Source organism: Girardinichthys multiradiatus, chromosome 5 (assembly GCF_021462225.1).
Source record: "Girardinichthys multiradiatus isolate DD_20200921_A chromosome 5, DD_fGirMul_XY1, whole genome shotgun sequence".
NCBI classification, from domain to species: Eukaryota; Metazoa; Chordata; class Actinopteri; order Cyprinodontiformes; family Goodeidae; genus Girardinichthys; species Girardinichthys multiradiatus.
The window spans coordinates 44586331-44605187 of record NC_061798.1 but is presented as its reverse complement, the minus strand read 5'-3'; the positions used below and the strand labels follow the sequence as shown (position 1 = coordinate 44605187).

At 38.6% G+C, this 18857-nt stretch overlaps 1 protein-coding gene across 2 annotated transcripts; it reads right to left on the bottom strand.

Moving 5' to 3' along the window:
* Window positions 1-151: 151 nt before the first annotated feature.
* tmem192 (transmembrane protein 192) lies at window positions 152-15908 on the bottom strand. Of its 2 annotated transcripts, none has more exons than XM_047364263.1 (6): window positions 15752-15908; window positions 13441-13596; window positions 13099-13360; window positions 12687-12809; window positions 2419-2524; window positions 152-775 (listed from the first exon to the last, which is right to left on the bottom strand). In XM_047364263.1, the coding sequence occupies exons 1-6, from the start codon at window positions 15779-15781 to the stop codon at window positions 661-663; spliced, it is 792 nt and encodes a 263-aa protein (XP_047220219.1). In that variant the 5' UTR covers window positions 15782-15908; the 3' UTR covers window positions 152-660. The 2 variants fall into 2 exon arrangements, with proteins under 2 accessions (XP_047220219.1, XP_047220220.1); XM_047364264.1 differs by having other exon boundaries at window positions 13441-13593; window positions 15752-15907.
* Window positions 15909-18857: the final 2949 nt, after the last annotated feature.

The window sequence follows — 18857 nt, the reverse complement described above, 5'->3', positions numbered from 1 at the left end:
GTTACGGATGGCAGAATCACAACAGGGAGCAAACTCCAAGGATTCGAGTGTTCAAGACTTGAAATTATACATGCAGCACATGAAACAGAAATCTTAAAAACAACGTTGTAACAGAGCCGAAGTTGAGCGAAAAGTTCAAATTAAGACTAAATAAAACAAGAAAATCAAAGTTTTTATTAAGATACAGAATTAATGACCAAACAGGTAAGAAAAATAATCACATTGATAAAACAGTACATTTTAACCTCACTTGCTTGACCCAGATAGATGATAACCTCTGTCCTTTGTTCAGTTGATCTTACTGCTCTGATTCTTTCAGAGGCACAAAAGCTGCAGCATACACGGGTCAGTGAAGCTTCTTGCACAGTGATAAAAACTTGTCACCTCTGATCTGTGACCCACGACTCCACCTCCTCCCTTTTACCTCCCACCCTCCTCAGAATCTCCTCCACTTTCAGTTACCTACTCCTCCTCCTGCGTTATCAGTCCATCTCAGGTGTGGAAGCCTTTACGGAGGAACCGGCTCAGTTTGTGTGTACAGGTGCATTTGCTCTACTTCAGTCTTTTAGATCTTCACTCAGAGCAGTAAAGTGATCTTTCTCCTGAGTGTTGGAGGCTTTCATCAGCTGGCTGGCGTGCAAGGCAGAGGCAGGGCTGTGCTTAGTGCTGAGCAGTGAGGTTGAGCAGCCTCTTGCTCAGTAATGTGTTGTGCTGCTTCAGGTACTCTATCAGGTCTGCCTGCTTCTCCACCACCTCCTCCAGAGTGGATGAGCCTCTGTGACACAAAGAGATGCAGCGATTCAGTGGATTGCTGTGAAGAAAGCTCATAGTTGCCAAATGCTTTTCTACTCATTTCTCTGACCAGTTGTTTTACCTTCATCAACCCTCACAAGTTCAGTAAACCAGGCAGATGCTAAAATACTATTTTCTGTCTGCAAAACTGTCATCTTTTGCTTTTTCTACTAGTTCCAACTGATAAGATGTTCTCTAACTGTTTTCATAACAGGCAAAGTGCCTACAGATCCATTTTAAACTTATATTTTTAATGTTTTATTTTTTGACATCATTATTTCATCCATCGAACAAAGGTGCCTTTTATGACTGATTGATTGACAGGTCAAATGGGCTTAATGAACCAAACATAACCTTCATCTGAAAATACTCTGGTATTGGACTTAAAACAACCAAAAAGCAGACAAAAAGGCCCTGGAAAACAGCCTGGAAAACTATTGATCAAGCTTGGATGAAAATCATGAATAAATTATATCACAAGTACCAGTATAAAAATGTTTAATGACTGATGTAAATACAATTTCATTTAATTTTATATTGTTGTTATGGTATATTTTTAGCAGTTGCAATGGTGCTCTTTCTCTACAAAAGTTGCACAATTTTTCTCTATTCTCATAACACTCCTATAAAACTTGGTTTTGGTTTTCCAAAATTAATGTCAACTATATGTTTGTCTATGTGTAGCGCATTACCACCAAAGCAAATTCCTCGTACGTGAAACACTAATTGGCGATTATATTCTTTCTGATGACAACTGAAACAAACTAATGCCACTCTGATGTATGACAGTCACCGGGACCCCCGCTGCAGGGGTCAGTAGTTCAGAAGATGCAATAAAATGCTTGTGCAATATTTGGGGACAGTAAACTAAAGGGTGGTGGGATGCATCTGGAGGTCATGATTCTTTAACAGGTTACAGAAATGTGATATTTAAGCTTTCTTTTAGCACAATTCATCAGCTTCAGTAGATCTAAAACATTTACATACAATTGTTAAAATGCAAGTTTCTGGGATCTCAAAAATAAGAAAGGTAAACCTTGCATAAATGTGCACACTCTTAAACTAACACTTTGTTGAAGTTTGATTGAAGCTTGTCCATTTCCCTTTGCAAAACTGCTACAAATCTGTAAGTGTGTGAGTGCATCTCCTGCACCAGACGTCTCCAGATAACCACACAGATTTTCAATATGATTTAAATCCAGGATTTGCCCAGGCCATTCCAAATGTTAATCTTCTTATGGGGAACTGAAGCCATTGGTTTTCTGATCTGGATGAATGCTTTTAGGTGTCATCATGCTGGAAGTTCCTCATTATCTTCAGCTTTCCAGCTTGAAGGCCTGAAGATTTTGTGTCAACATTGACCACTATTTGAAACTATTCGTAATTCCCTCCTAAAGCTGCAAATCATGATGCTGCCATGACCGTGCTTCAGTGAGGGTTTGGTGTTCTTTTGGTAAACAGCCTTGTGTTTTTAAATGATGCCCAAAAGGTTTAACCATGCCTTTTATCAGATCATAACACGTTTCTCCACATGCGTTAGGGAGATGTTTGCAGGGAAATAATCTGATGCTAAGAGACGCCCCCTCCGTGGTTGGAATGTTTGTGTGTCTTTGTGACTTGTCGTACCTGAAACCGGTTTCAGTCGGCACACTTGTGACAGTGTAGGTGTGTGAATGCTCCTCTTGGCTCACGTCTGGTGCAGCTTGCTCTTTGTTGAACTTCATTACTTTGACTGCAAAACACACACAAGGACACACATATACAAGTTTCAAGTAGCAAGCCAAGCAAATGAAGCGTATTAATGAGAGGTTTCCAGCCAAGTGAGAAACACCACACATTTGTCTCTTTATTGTTTTCCATCTGGTCTTCTTTAAATCACACATAAACTGTTACATCTTACACTCAAGAGCCGCCATATTCGGCTTTCAAACCTCTAATTCTGACACCCTGAGAACCCACTTTAACAGATGGGGTGTGGCTCGCAGCGACGTGTGCAATAAAAATACTTGTCGGCGTTACCCGAACCCTGATAAGACAACGTGGTGTGGATAATGGGCAAACGTGTGAGGAAGGTTGGCGGGAGTCACTGGCTGGGTTTTGATAAGACTCGAGTGTCATTAGCCAGAGGAAATAGTCAGACAGGTTCTAAAGAGCGTTATCTTCACTTGGCTACAGTTCAGCATCGCAGCATCAACACTCACACACAATCTAAAGAAATACTGCACATTCCTGCATAATGAGGCCCTAAATCTCTGTAAATAAAGCTGGAGCAGGCAAGTATGTGGGGCTGAGAAAGAATGCTGAGAAGCAGAGATTAGGTAAAGAAGAAAATGAGTCAAACAAGGAGGGGTAAAGATTTTGCAGGGTGTTTTCTGCAGAAAAGTATGAGTTAAAATTGCTTTTTTAATATTCACGAGCGCATGATGATCAAATTGTTTTCTGAGGCTGTCATACAATAAAGGTTATTCAGAGAACTTGTAAAAAGAAAACTTAAGCATTCATATGAGTAATAATTAAACATAATGATATTAAGCAATTATATGCATCTACTTTTTTTATTCAAAGCATCTTTATTTCATGTCAAACAAACAGTAAAGTCTGATTTCCTGTCTATGGAAACACATTTTAGCACTAAATCCTTTCGTATATCTAATAAATCTAAGAAATGGACCTCAGTGGGTGACCACAGCAACCATATAATAACAAATACAATAAACAGTGTATAGAAAGGTAGGTCCACCAATGATTTATTTTCCTTCACTGGACATTTTAGATAATTACACTTAATCTTCAGGACAATATTCTCACACATTTTTTCCTTTTTTAACTTGACCTTTACAAAGAGTACATTGCTATATTCCCCATTTCTATAACATATTTGCTTCTAATTACGCTCATTAAATGGTTTAAATTGCTGACGTACCTTGGGAGTTTTAATATTTTCAGACAGTAGCAAGCAAGTGTAATTGTTTATATGATTTGCACCAAGAGGAGAAGCAAAGCAGAATGAGTCATCTTAAAAAAGCAATCTCTTAAGGTTTCTACAAACAGCTTTCATCAGGTTCTATAACAGGATGGTGGTTAGGATAAGATCAGAGATTAGACTGTTTGATTCCATTTTCTTTTTAGCAATTATGTTGTTGATTTACAGTGTTTGCGAAAGTACTCGGCGACCTTGAACTTTTCAACCTCTTGCCACATTTCAGGCTTCAAACATAAAGATATAAAATTCTAATTTTTTGTGAAGAATCAACAACAAGTGGGACACAATCGTGAAGTGGAATGAAATTAATTGGATGTGTTAAACATTTTTAATAAATAAAAAACTGAAAAGTGGGGCGTGCAATATTATTCGGCCACTTTACTTTCAGTGCATCAAACTCACTCCAGAGGTTCAGTGAGGATCTCTGAATGATCCAATGTTGTCTCAAATGACTGATGATGATAAATAGAATCCACCTGTGTGTAATCAAGTCTCCGTATAAATGCACCTGCTCTGTGATAGTGTCAGGGTTCTGTTCAAAGCGCAGAGAGCATCATGAAGACCAAGGAACAGACCAGGCAGGTCCGAGATACTGTTGTGGAGAAGTTTAAAGCTGGATTTGGATGCAAAAAGATTTCCCAAACTTTAAACATCACAAGGAGCACTGTGCAAGCAATCATATTGAAATGGAAGGAGTATCAGACCACCACAAATCTACCAAGACCCGGCCGTCCCTCTAAACTTTCATCTCGAACAAGGAGAAGACTGATCAGAGATGCAGCCAAGAGGCCCATGATCACTCTGGATGAACTACAGAGATCTACAGCTGAGGTGGGAGAGTCTGTCCATAGGACAACAATCAGTCGTACACTGCACAAATCTGGCCTTTATGGAAGAGTGGCAAGAAGAAAGCCATTTCTCAAAGATATCCATAAAAGGTCTCATTTAAAGTTTGCCACAAGCCACCTGGAAGACACACCAAACATGTGGAAGAAGGTGCTCTGGTCAGATGAAACCAAAATCAAACTGTTTGGCCACAATACAAAACAATATGTTTGGTGTAAAAGCAACACAGTTTATCACCCTGAACACAGCATCCCCACTGTCAAACATGGTGGTGGCAGCATCATGGTTTGGGCCTGCTTTTCCTCAGCAGGGACAGGGAAGATGGTCAAAATTGATGGGAAGATGGATGGGGCCAAATACAGGACCATTCTGGAAGAAAACCTGTTGGAGTCTGCAAGAGACCTGAGACTGGGACGGAGATTTATCTTCCAACAAGACAATGATCCAAAACATAAAGCCAAATCTACAATGGAATGGTTCATAAATAAACGTATCCAGGTGTTGGAATGGCCTAGTCAAAGTCCAGACCTGAATCCAATCAAGAATCTGTGGAAAGAGCTGAAGACTGCTGTTCATGAACGCTCTCCATCCAACCTCACTGAGCTCCAGCTGTTTTGCAAGGAAGAATGGGCAAGAATTTCAGTCTCTCGATGTGCAAAACTGATAGAGACAAACCCCAAGAGACTTGCAGCTGTAATTGCAGCAAAGGGTGGCGCTACAAAGTATTAATGCAAGGCGGCCGAATAATATTGCACGCCCCACTTTTCAGTTTTTTATTTGTTAAACAAGTTTAACACATCTAATAAATTTCATTCCACTTCACGATTGTGTCCCACTTGTTGTTGATTCTTCACAAAAAATATTAGAATTTTATATCTTTATGTTTGAAGCCTGAAATGTGGCAAGAGGTTGACCAGTTCAAGGGGGCTGAGTACTTTTGCAAGACACTGTATTTTAGTCGCTGTGCCTTGATCCTTAGGTCACATACAGCTGAACAGACATTCTTCTTGCAAAACACCTCGTCAAAAGATTTTATGCTTATGCTTCCCTTTGTCATTGTAAGGCCCAAGTCTGGAACACAGGGTTAATATACTATTTAAGTCCAAATTCCTAAGATTCAATGTTCCTGAAGTAAGGAAGACGCAAAAAAGGAAGCAAACATGGAACCAAGCAAGCAAGGAAGCAGGCATGGAAGTAAGGAAGCAAGCAGGGATACAAGCATGGAAGCAATTAAGCAAGGAAGCAAGCATGGAAGCGAGGAAGCAAGCAAGTATGGCAGCTAGGAAGCAAGAAAACAAGCAAGCATGGAAGCAAAGAAGCAAGCAATGTAGGAAGCAAGCATGGCAGCAAGCAAGGAAGCAATCAAGAATGGCAGCAAGGAAGCAAGAAAGCAAGCAATGAAGGAAGCAAGCAAGGAAAGAAGCGTGAAAGCAAGCAATGAAGGAAACAAGCATGGAAGCAAGTAAGGAAGGAAGCGTGAAAGCAAGCAATGAAGGAAACAAGCATGGAAGCAAGTAAGGAAGGAAGCGTGAAAGCAAGCAATGAAGGAAACAAGCATGGAAGCAAGTAAGGAAGGAAGCGTGAAAGCAAGCAATGAAGGAAGCAATGTAGGAAGCAAGCATGGCAGCAAGCAAGGAAGCAATCAAGCATGGCAGCAAGGAAGCAAGAAAGCAAGCAATGAAGGAAACAAGCAAGGAAAGAAGCGTGAAAGCAAGCAATGAAGGAAACAAGCATGGAAGCAAGCAAGGAATGAATAGTGAAATCATTCCTGATAAGGACTTAAACGTGACACTATGGTGGATTATTTAAAATAATTTAAAACATACATGGCCAAGGAAAGTCTCAGCTGGTTTCATAAAAAGAAAATAAAGCTGCAAGACTTTTTCCAGTCAATCGCATGACTTGAATCCAGTTGAAAATCAGTGGAACGAACCTGCTTAGATGAGGGCCAAGAGCCTTTCAGGATTTGAAGACAGTGACGGAACATTTATTAGTCTTTTCAATGCTGTTGCCTCTCATGAACGGTTTGCCTCCAAAATCCTGACAAGAGCAACAATTTTAAGTGTAAAAGTATTCAAACTAAACTGTAATTTCCAACATTTCATAGATAATGTCCTGTAAATCTGAGTTTTTCTCAGTTTTCCTTTCTATATTAATGCTTTCAATAGATTAAAGGATGTAAACTATTAATAATACAAACGTGGCCTAATATGTCTCATTAAGCCAGTAGACTGAAACCCACGAAGGTGCACACAGTGTTAGACGGCTAGATAGATAGAGGCGGCACACGGTGTGAAGGAAGTGACACATTTCACACGTTCCTGTTTGAGACTCTCTTATGGATGGACAGACAGTGCTCAGACCTAGTCTGCTCTCTTCACAGAAACTTCAATCCCCCACATGGAAGTGCACATTTCCAGGTGATAACAGTGAAGCTGCAGAGGTGCTAACAGCGAATGGTACCACATGCGAATAAAGGTTTGGCTGGAAAAACCAAACTCATGTGTACAAGCTAAACGGAGCAGAGGAAGACAACGCAGAAACAGTGTTTCCAACGCTGTTTGAGGGTAATATATGAAAATCACAGAAGCAATTTGGACGCTTGTTGGGAAAAAAGGTCTCTGCTTAATATACTGAGATGTGTGCGAATTGTAGATTAGCAACGGGCAATTTTAAGCCTAACAGAGAGAAACCCGGTGTGGTCTTCTGCTGCTGTAGCTCATCTGCTTTAAGGTTTGACATGTTGTACAATCAGATGGTATCTGCATCCCTCGGCTCTAACGAGTTATTTGATCTACTGTTGCCTTTCTATCATTTTGAACCAGTCTGGTACACCTGAAATTCCCCACTTGGGACAATAAAAATATTTTTATTCTATTTTATTTCTCCATTTTCAGCAAGCTCATTTACAGCTGTGTCAGGTTATATAGGCCCTGATAACTCTTTGCTTGTTTTACGATTGTCCACTATCCTAATTTTTTAAGCACTCACTGTACAATACGCTGTCATGGTGAAGCACATAAACTGGACACAAAATTATAAATAAAGCAGTCAAAATCCAAATAAAAACCTCAGAAAACCTGCAGGACCTTGAATCAAGACAGTTATTAAAAATTACAAGAATTCTTTTATCCTAGGAATCAATGTGTGAAGAAGGACCGGGTGAACTGTAGTACTGTAGTACTACCGTCTTTGTGTGTCCCATGCGCCCTGCAGGGCTTACACTAACTTCGGGCCTGGCAGAACACAGAGATGTATTCTAAGAGGAGCCCTTTGAAGGCCAGGGCATGGCTTTGATGTGCATGGAGCTTTATAGAGCAGAGTGCATTCATGTTAAAATGAGAGAGGCAGAAACATGCAGAAAAGCTCAAACACACAAAAACAATCAGTATGCACTTCAAAGAGAAGTTGAATGAGGCCTTCCTGTACGGACTTCATGGCTGCAGGCATCAAATCTCTCTCTGTGTCTCAGCCAAAAATTATTTTCTAAGTCACCTTGACTGTTCATCTACTGGTGCCAGTAGATCTGGGCTGGAATGTGACTGCCCAACACAAATATCTCTCCAACCCACATGCACGCACAAACTGGATCAGCTGCCCTGTAAACACAGGGGCATCTCTGCCTCACAGGGGGGGCAGAGGGCTACCCTTTGGCTACATTAAATCTCCTAGTGCCTCTTATCTTCCTTTCTTGGCCCGCCGGTATCTCTGCCTGCAATCTTTGCCCTTCAGCAGCCAAACAAACCTTTAATATGGATTTCCTTTCAATGCAGACTCTTCGATATCAACATCCTCTGATCCAGCATCTTTAGCGGTAGTTTCCCCTTAACGCGCCCAAATGACAAGTTGAAAGGTAAGCTGCCATTAAGAATCCTGGACGGCTCTGAAATAATCAATGTTGACTGTTGATCATCTGCAACAAGGGACACTATCTTTCAAAACTGTTGATATCTTTAGAACTTTTTCATATTTCTTCATATAAAAACCACAAACTTCTAAGTATTCTAATGGCTTGTATGATAGCTCAGCAATAGGTAGAGCATATAAATGGTAAATGGACTGAACTTCTATAGCACCTTTCCAGTCATGCTGACCACTAGAGCCACATTCACCCAGAAAGTGATTTCTGGATGCGCACACATTCATACACCGATGTGCAGATCGGTTAGCAATGTCAGGTTAAGTGCCTTGCCCAGGGGCACATCAACACGCGGCAGGAGGAAGTTGGAATCTAACCCACAACTTTCGGATTGCAAGACGACTTCTCAGTGAGCCACAGTCGCCTCACATATCTGAAAAGTTGAAGGACAATGATTTTCTCTGACAAACACAAAAAAAATGGTCAATAAGAGTCCCATGCTAACTTTGGAGGAGCTGCAGAGATCCACAGAACAGGTAGGTTATTTCACAGAAAAATAATTATTTATTTTGTTGGCAGCATCATGTTGTGGGAATGCTTGTGTTGAGCAGGGGCGGGAAATCTGGCCAAGAGTTAATGGGAAGACGGACAGAGCTAACTACAGGTCAACACTGGGAGAAAACCCGTCAGAAGCTGAGGCAGCAGCCCAGCTTTCAGCAGAACAACCATTCCAAACATATGGCCAGAGCTACGATGGTTTGGGTCAAACCATTTCATCTGTTAGAATAACCCAGATCTAAATCTTATTTTATCCTCAAAGATTTAAATGGCTAAAAAAAAAAAAAAAAAAGAAACCATCTGGACTAATAAATAATCAACTGAAAGCTTTGAAAGGGCAACCAGGAAGATGGACGAGACCCTTTCAAAAGATTAAAATATAGCAAAATATAGAAAAGACTTTTGCAACTTTTTAGACTAAGTCAACATAATGTGTTCCCCTCTGTCAGTGTACTGTTTCAGTCAAGTCTCAGGATGTTGCACAAACCTTCCTGCAGGTTTGAACTTTGACTTAAACAGCAGATTCTGGTTGCACTTCACTGAATGACCAACAGTGTCCATAAATTCCCTTTTTTTAAGAAAACTAATTTAAAATGCTGATGGCTCATACTGCATTCTGCTTTTCTCTTTCAAATCTCAGGGGGTGTCTGTATGAATGGTGGGTGGCGCCAGGAGCTGAATAATCAGAGCTCACTGAGCTTTTTGGCTGGGTGGGCTCCCGGTCTTCTACTTTGGAGGGTCATTCGACAGCTAAAAAGGCAAGAAGCCATCTACTAGCAGGCTTAAGGACACAAGTTTCCTCTGAAAATGTTTCTAGAAGCTTTAAAAACAGGAGGTGGGTGAATCAAACCTATAGATAAATAATAAACTGAGGAAAGGTCAGTTTGGTAAATATTTGCTGTAATTCTGTGGTAGCAGTAAACTCTGTTAACACCGGCTGTTCTGATTTGCTGGCCAAACATTTTACTAAATGTTAAATAATCTATTGCTTTTCTACTTAGTTTTGACACAAATACCCTGGTACCACTTACTTACAATAAAGCAAATTAAAATCAGCCGTATATTTTATTTCTATGCATAACAAAAGGAGGCTTCTTTCCAGTCACGGTATGTTACTTTGTCAATTTCAACAAAACCACTCAACCTCAGGGTCATTTTGGAGGAAGTTAAACTAAACTTAACCAATTCGTTACAGATTTTTTTAAAGCATAGAGAAAACAGAAAAGTCAATTCATGCACAGAAGGGTCTGGGTATAATCTTGCAAAGTTTGCTGGCAGTTTGTGCCACAAGCAGAGAATCAGCAGATTAGCAAAGGATGGACAGGGACCTGAATGGCTGATTGTCATGCTGTCGAGTCTTAGAAAGGGCAGGGCGAGTATTGTGATGCAAACATGCTCAGATAGAAAGTGGGGGGAAGTGTGTGTGTGTGTGTTTGGGTTTAATGTAATCTGCGAGGTGTGTCTCTGTAAGGGTGCTGGTCATTTTCGGCTCTTTTGCTGTGCTGGTCTTTTCGTACTGGACCTCTTCAGGTACAAAGAGGAAACATTTCATACCGTCAACCCATCAACCCACCTTAGGGAGGTGTCATACCCACGTAACTCTGTGATTTAAAGCAGTGGTTCTCCAACTTTTAAAACAAGCGCCACCTCATTAAATGCCGAGTTTTCCAAAGACCCACATCTTGAGAGACATTTAGAACATTATCCCAACAGGAGTTGGACTTTTTCAGTTAGTTGTGGTGTGTCATGAAAACAAAACAAAAAAAAGAACGCAAACATCCTTATCTATTGGGGCTCCATGATTGGTCGAAGGATACAGTGTTAATGTGTGCATTTCTACTCAGAAATTGAAAATTCCAACTCAGAAGTTGGGAAAATTAAAAGATTCCTAGAAGTTGGAATTCCAAGTGGAAAAGTCAGATGTTCCTCACCTACGTTCATATCAAAAGACCTGCATGCAGTATTTTGTAAGAGATGCGTCTAAAAGAAACTGTTTATTTGCATCTCACTAAATCTTTTTCCCTCATTGTGTCACACCTGCTGTAGGAAACATGTTGCTGAAGGTTTGAAAACACAAAATACAGATAAAATCCCTGTTTATCCCTGTTTCATCGCTAATTTAAGCTAGCGTGATCTCTGAGAGTATCAGAGGTTAGCAGACTGAATGTACTTACTGGGTCCAAATTTCAAATACACACGTAAAGAGAACACAGCCAGCACTTTTTTCTAGGTTTACTCTCGTCCACTAAATAAAAGATGGATTGTCCTTTTTTTAACCTTGCAAGTTTTTATGCATCTGTCCTTTTGTATGAGAACAAGTATCTAGTATCAAGTGATACAATAGATTTTAATATTTATACCCTAAGCTCATTTACAATGCCTGTCTGTTTCAATACATAAACCCAAACTTTTATCCAAGTACCACAAACAGCAGCCTAAGAACCACCAGTCCAGGTTGCACCCCTCTTCTGGTCCATTGATCGCTGGACATAAGCTACAGCAAACGGCTGCCTGGATGGATTTGAAGTGATAATGTCTCCCACCCCCCATACTCCAATTTATATCTGATATGTTTCAACGTTGTTATGATTATTTTTTATCTTCATAATTCTTAAGGCATATTCAACCACTTTGAAAAAATAAACTAATGTTTTAGTGCATGACTACCAAATGGTTTGCTTGTTTGAAGGCGATCGCAAAGAAATAACATTGTGTGGGTAGAAACTGGCAAAGTGGAGAAGTGGAGCAGCGAAGCCATCTCTGAATAAATCAGTTAATCAACAATAGAACATAATCAACTCTGGAATAGAAAGCTGAGTTTTCATCCTTATGCCCTCTAGAACAAAATGTTTGTTTTCTGTTTAAATACGTACTAATATAGATCTTTAGTGTTGATCCTTTCTCAAAGAAAAAAGGAAGTACAACAGTGAGCAAAAGCCTTGAGTTAACTGGAATTTATTTATATTTTAATTCCCAGGAGTCCCTCTTCATTTCTTTGAAACTTTTTCAAGTAACATTACAACTTTTTTGCAGTTTTCTGACCTGTGAACCACTCAGAACGCTCCTAGACCCAGAAGGAACCAGCATTGTGTTTACATATAACAAATCAGGATGAACCAACTTTAAATGGGATCTTCAGGCACTTTCACAAAGATTCATAAAGATAGGGCGATGTTTCTCCCAGGTCCTGCCCCAGATATTTGCTAGGTTTTCTTTCTAAAAACTATCTTCTGTAGATAGTTATTAGGCCTAATACTTCTTCTTTTTGACCTCTACTTCTCCATTTTCTGTTTATGTTTAGCACATTATGCTGTTACACGTGCAAAAACTGGGCAGAAAATCACAGGCAAAAGGAGCCAAAGACCGAAGAAAAACTTGGGGAGAACGATTGGTAAAGACCACTTTAAAAGATCACAAGACAGTGTGACTCCTGGGAAGCAAAAGCTTGAAAATTTCGTACTGTAAGATGTAAGTAGTGGTTCATACAAAGCTGTCACCTGCACTATACCTCTTTATAAAAGGTAAATTTCCATGTCTCAATATGCAGTCTTCACTAGAGCTTGTATTCCTTCAAATGAAGCGAGCTTCGGTCCTCACATCAGACACCTCTGATCTGCATAAAGCATCAGAAAAGCGATTAGAGTTTACCTGTATAGTAAAGGAGGCAGGGCACGGCCACCAAAAACTCAGCACCCAGGATGCTCAGCAGCACACAGGTGTGAATGTTCTGTGGTAACCTCAGAGCCTGAAGAAGCAGCAGCAGCACATTACCTGGCACACAAAGAAACACCAGCACTTTACTGCCACCTTGTGGAGAACAACATCATCTACAGAAAACTATAAAAAAGCATAATGCATCTTTTAGATTTGTATGAATTAAAATGCTTCAAAACTGTGTAACCTTTTTCTTCCACTTGACAAGTATGTGTTACTATTCTCCCCCAATAAAATACAGTGAAGCTTGTGGTTACAGTGTGACAAAATGTGGAAAAGTTCAAGAGATGTGAATACTTTTTCAAGGCACTGACTGTGTGGAATTGAGATTTGCAAGCTGTCCCACCTGTTGAATGTATGATGAGCGGCAGCTGCTTCAGCCTTTGCGTCTGTCTGTAAAACCTCAGGTATCCTCGGCTGCGGACACGGCTGTGGTGGTGATGGACCCAGACGGTGAGCAGCAGCATCAGCACCCACAAAAAAACCTTTCCGAACACGATGACGCTGTCGCCTTGCACACTGCCCAAAATACGCAAGCACACCTCCTCTTGGCCGAACTTCAACACGCACATTATGCCCACGCACATTGACAGCACAACGTAGAGAATCTTAGAAGAGAACAGAGAAAAAGAGTGGTTTAGTCAAACAATAATAAATAGTAACAATAATAAATCTGTGTATAACATACGTGCATTAAAGACAGGGCACCAGCAGGACAGGTTGTTGGTACCGACTGAAACTCTCTCCTCATGGCAGACTGGAGGACATCTGCAGAGATCAACGGTCCGTCCACCAACGAGTCCTCTTCTGTGCTCCGCGTCATGTCTGCTGACGCACCTGCCTGCTAAGACGAGGATGCAATCATCGTGAGGAAGCATTAGCAATAAAGATTTAATTCCTCCTCATGCCTTTTGTTTCTTTTTTTTTTTTGCAAAAAAAAAAAAAAGCAAAAGAATTAACATTTTTTTAATCTACCATCTGTGTTAGTGGTGCAGGAGCAGGAGAATGCTCAAACTAGGGCAGATTAATATATATTTTTATATTTAATATAAAAATTGTATAAAAAACAAAAACCCACCATAAATGGTTGAAAAGGTTAGAGCGACCAAAGTTCATTGATTATTTTTCTCACCTACAGCTTGTTGCTTTTTTATTAGCCTCTTTTCTTATCATTATTTAACAAAAAATAACAATCAGCATGAGAGTTTTGATTATATTAATAAGGTAATTAATCAAAATAACTAATAAGCTGTGCCATGTATTGAATTGAAAACTTAATCTCAATATCAATGTGAGTACTGTCGCAATCTCTTTGATGCAAGCATCATTGTGACAAAGGAAGAGTCACAAAATGTCAGTTAATTGTAATTTAATATAAATATGGTATCAAAATGACATGTTTTCCTAATATCATGATACTGTACTTAAAGGCTAATAAAGTTCAAAATTCTGCTTTTCAGAAAATATAAACAAGATAAATAAAAATATTTTTTTTTATACTGAAATGTGGGCCAACTGAGAAATATGTCCACATATTGTCAGACTCGATTCTGTGCAAACGAAGCCCAGGCTGCTTTAAGAACGGCCTTCAGATCGTCTGCATTGTTGGCTCTGGTGTCTCCTATCTTCCTCTTGATAAAACCTCACAGATTCTTTAGATAAGGTGAGTGAACTGGCCAATCAAGCACAGTGATATCGGTATTTTTGATGACATGGCTCCCCAAGCATTGCCCTGGATGTGGAAACTTCACGCTGGACGTCCAGCAACTTTGATTCCGTATTTCTCCAAGAACGAGACTTTGGACCCCTGAGCAACAGCCTTGACTTTTTCTCCTTAACCCCGGTAAGATGCTTCTGACTGCGTTTCTGGTTCAGTAGAGACCTACCACAAAGAATGCGACAGCTGCAGCTCATGTCCTGGACACATCTTGTGTAACCTACAGTTCACCCTTTATGATTCTCCCCCTGATTCTGGATGGGGCTTTGCTGCACAAAGTTGAAGCCATCAGTTTTGCTTGTGAACTTTTTTCTACCACGCTTTTTCCTTCCACCAAACTTTCAAATAATTATGCTTATACATTTGACCATTCTTGTGGAGGATGTCCGTGATTGTCGGAACTCTCTTGTCACGTGATTGAGTTGGTCATTATTACCCGGCAGCATTTGCACAGGCTGGTCGCCTCCATGCCACGCCGCATTAATGCAGTAATTCATGCAAAAGTAACATACACTATACTGCCAAAAGTACTGGGTCACACCACCAAATCAATGAATTCTGGTCTTCCAATCACTTCCATGGCTGCAGGTGCATAAAGTTCTGACCGCAACCTTCTTGAACACCTTGGGGATAAATTAGAGCGGAGGTTGCAACTCTGGTTTCCTCATCTAACTATAAATACATTCCTACACCTGGTGGAAGATGCTTACAGAATAGTTTAAGTTGCTATTGCTGGCAGCGGTGGGTCCATCAACAAACTGGACCTTATAGATAAAGAATATAATGTCATCAAAGTTCATATACATCTAGAAGGAGACAGACCAATAGTTTCAGTAGACTGACATTTCTGCTTTTAAACACTTTTCTTGAGTGGTCTAAAAAAAAAAAAAGAAAATTCTGATAAACTGAATTTTGGGTTTTCGTTAGGTGTAAGCCAAAATTAAAGGAAATAAATCACGTTGTGTGTAATAAAGACGGCACCCCTTCAAACTGATATGTTAAAATTTGATTACAGGCGCTGGCGGAACTGAAAGTCGGCGCTGTTTACTGAAATCCGACATTAGCACTGGAAGTTACCCATAAACGACCAAGAAAGCAGCTTTTAGCACGTTTTGGATTCTTCCAGATTTTCAGTCCTGATAAGAGAGTTAATCAAAGCTTACTGCCTTAACACGAATAAAGTGCGAGCTTGTGTTTATAACTGAAAGGTCCAACTAGCTAACGAGCTACAAGGCTATCTAGCAATAGTTACCGTTGACATGGCAACCAGTAGGTTACTTACTGCAAAAAGAGACGGTTCCGGTGACTCCATTAACTTAGAGGCTGTTACAGAGCACACGACAGACCAAAAACAAACATTAGGTCAGATCTGTAACAACAGCAACATACTTCTTCTTCTTGTATTATTTTTGGCAGTTGGCAAATAACGTTATGATGTGCATTACCGCCACCGACTGGTATGGAGTGTGGTTCTTCATGGTTTTAAATCTTATTTACTATTACAACAATCAAATTCTATTTATTAATTTAGTTTTTTTGAAAAATCTAATTATAATTTGAATACGTTTGGTACCTAAACTTCTTTGCAAAGTATCTATCAAAATAAAATTTTCTTTAATACCTACAAATTCTCTCCTTAAAATTGTTCTTTCTTGTTCATATTTCTGACACTTCAATATTACATGTTCTATTGTTTCCTCCTCTCCACAATGATCACATTTTCCTCTATTATGTTTCTTTATCTTGAACAATGTAGAATTAAGTCCTGTATGTCCAAATCTTAATGTTGTAATTAACCTTTCCTCTTTTCTGCTCCTTCTTCCAGTTCTTACTTCTCCTACTATCTTGTTGATTCTGTAAAACCATCTTCCTTTCTTTTCTTCATCCCACCTTTTTTGCCACTCTTTCCTGATTCTCTGTTTAATTATATTTCTTGCCTCTGACCTACTAATATTTATTATAAAGCTAATGTTGTTTTGTGTTGCCTTCTTTGCCATCCTGTCCGCCATCTCATTCCCTCCAACTCCTACATGTGCTGGTACCCATAAAAACACTAATATTAATCCCATTCTTTGTATTCTAAATAAAGTAAGTTTTATTTCCAACAAAATGTCTGGTCTACCCTCTGAATGATTATGATTTAAACTTAATAATGCTGAACTTGAGTCTGAACAAATTATTGTTTTTAATGGTTTTATATCCTCCACCCACTGCACTGCAATATTGCTAATAATTCTCCTGAATATACTGATAATCCATCTGTAATTCTTTTTCCTACTTTTATTTTAAATTCTGGTATTATAAATGCTACTCCTATTTTTTCATCTGTTTTTGATGCGTCTGTGTAAATCTGGACATAATGATAGTAATTGTTTATATATTCCTGTATTATACTTGAATCTAATCTACATTTTGGATCCTTTTTCTTTTCCATCAACGCCATATCCACCACTGCTTCTGGTAATAGCCATGGTGGCACTACTGGCAAAGGCAACATTGAACTTATTTCTTTTCCATATATTTGAAATTCTTCTGCTATGTTATTAATAATCCAACCAAAACTCTTAACTTGTTTTTTTCCTTTTTCCCAGCATGGTTTTAAAATATCACGTGTGGGATGATCCAGATTATTGCTTTGTAAGTTTATCCAGTAATTTATTGCTAACTGTTTCCTTCTTAGATCTAATGGCATCTCTCCCATCTCTACCTGAAGTGCTGCTATTGGACTGGTTCTGATTGCTCCTGTACTAATTCTTAAAGCTTGATGTTGTATATTGTCTAATTTTATAAGATGAGTGTTTGCTGCTGATCCATAAATTATATTTCCATAATCACTATTTGATCTAATTAATCCTGTATAAATTCTTTTTAATGATGTTCGATCTGCTCCCCAATCAATACCAGCCATATATCTCATAATGTTTAATATTTTTTTGCATTTATCTATGATTTTTCTATATGTACTTTCCATATAATTTTTTCATCAAACCATATACCTAAAAACTTTATATTTTTTACTTGTTCTAAAACTTGATTGTATAATTTTAGTTTTATATTTTCTCTTTTCCTTTTCTGTGTAAACACCATTACTTTTGTTTTTTCTACTGAGAATTTAAATCCCCATTGATTTGCCCATTGTTCTATTCTAATAATCTCATCCTGTATTTTCTTTTCAATAAGTTTGATATTACGACCCCTTTTCCATATAGCTCCATCATCTGCAAATAGGGAACAACCGACTTTCTTACCAATATTTTTAAATACATCATTTATCATTATAGAAAACAGTAACGGAATAATACTTCCTTGAGGAGTACCATTATCTATTATATATTTATCTGACAATTCTTGACCAATTTTTACTTGTATTGTTCTATTTGATAAAAAATCTTTAATCCAGTTAAACATTTTTCCAGTAATACCCATTTTATTTAATTTAATTAATAATCCTTCAACCCACATCATGTCATAAGCTTTTTCTATGTCAAAAAATACAGCTACTACATTTTCTTTGTTTATTTGTGCTCTCCTAATTTCATATTCTAAACATAAAGCCGAGTCATTTGTGCTTCTCCCTTTTCGAAACCCATTTTGATTTCTAGATATATATCCATTAATATTTAAATAATATGTTAATCTATTATTAATAATTCTTTCCATTATTTTACAAATATTTGATGTTAATGCGATCGGTCTATAATTTTCTGGTTTTGTGTTATCTTTTCCTGGTTTATCTATTGGAATAATTATTGGTTCCTTCCAGCTCTGTGGCAGCTCTCCCTCCTCCCAGACTTTATTGTATAATTCAAATATTTTTTCTTTTGCTTTGTCATTGAGATGTTCTATCATTGCATAGTAAATTTGATCTTTTTCTGGTGATGTATTTTTTGTTTTCCTGGTTACAAAGTTCAATACTCCTTGTGTAAATAGTTCATTTATTAATTTATTCGTATCTATATTATTTCGCATTAAATCTTTATATTTCATCTTTGTGATTTCCCTACCTTTCTTTCCCTCTTCACTAATATTATTTGAACTATGAATTTTACTAAATGTTTTAGCTAATATTTCTGCTTTTTCTTTATCTTCCGTTATAGTTGTATTATCTATTTTTAATATAGGATATCCATATTCTTTTCTAATACCATTCATTCTTTTAATTGTTTTCCAAATTTGGCAGCAACATACTTCCAGTGAGCCACACTTTTAATGGTCCGTTGTCGCCTGCAACTTTGGTTCCTAGCATATTAGTTCCGGTGTTTTTGTTTTTTGTAGGAGAAGCTACACCGGGGAATTTAATCCAAAGAGCCATTTCTGCCCTCGGCCCAGCTAAATAAAATTTGTTTAGAGCCGCAAATGTTACACGACCTTTTAAAAAAGACTACTTT

What these genes read in the sequence shown, in the direction of transcription:
- tmem192 (XM_047364263.1), bottom strand. Translation starts at nt 15,781, where the DNA reads ATGGAGTCACCGGAACCGTCTCTTTTTGCA. An exon ending in GTGCCCTGTCTTTAATGCAC is followed by an intron (nt 13,361 to 13,440) that starts GTATGTTATACA and finishes TTCTCTTCTAAG; the next exon opens with ATTCTCTACGTTGTGCTGTC. An exon ending in CCGACTGAAACCGGTTTCAG is followed by an intron (nt 776 to 2,418) that starts GTACGACAAGTC and finishes TTTGTGTCACAG; the next exon opens with AGGCTCATCCACTCTGGAGG.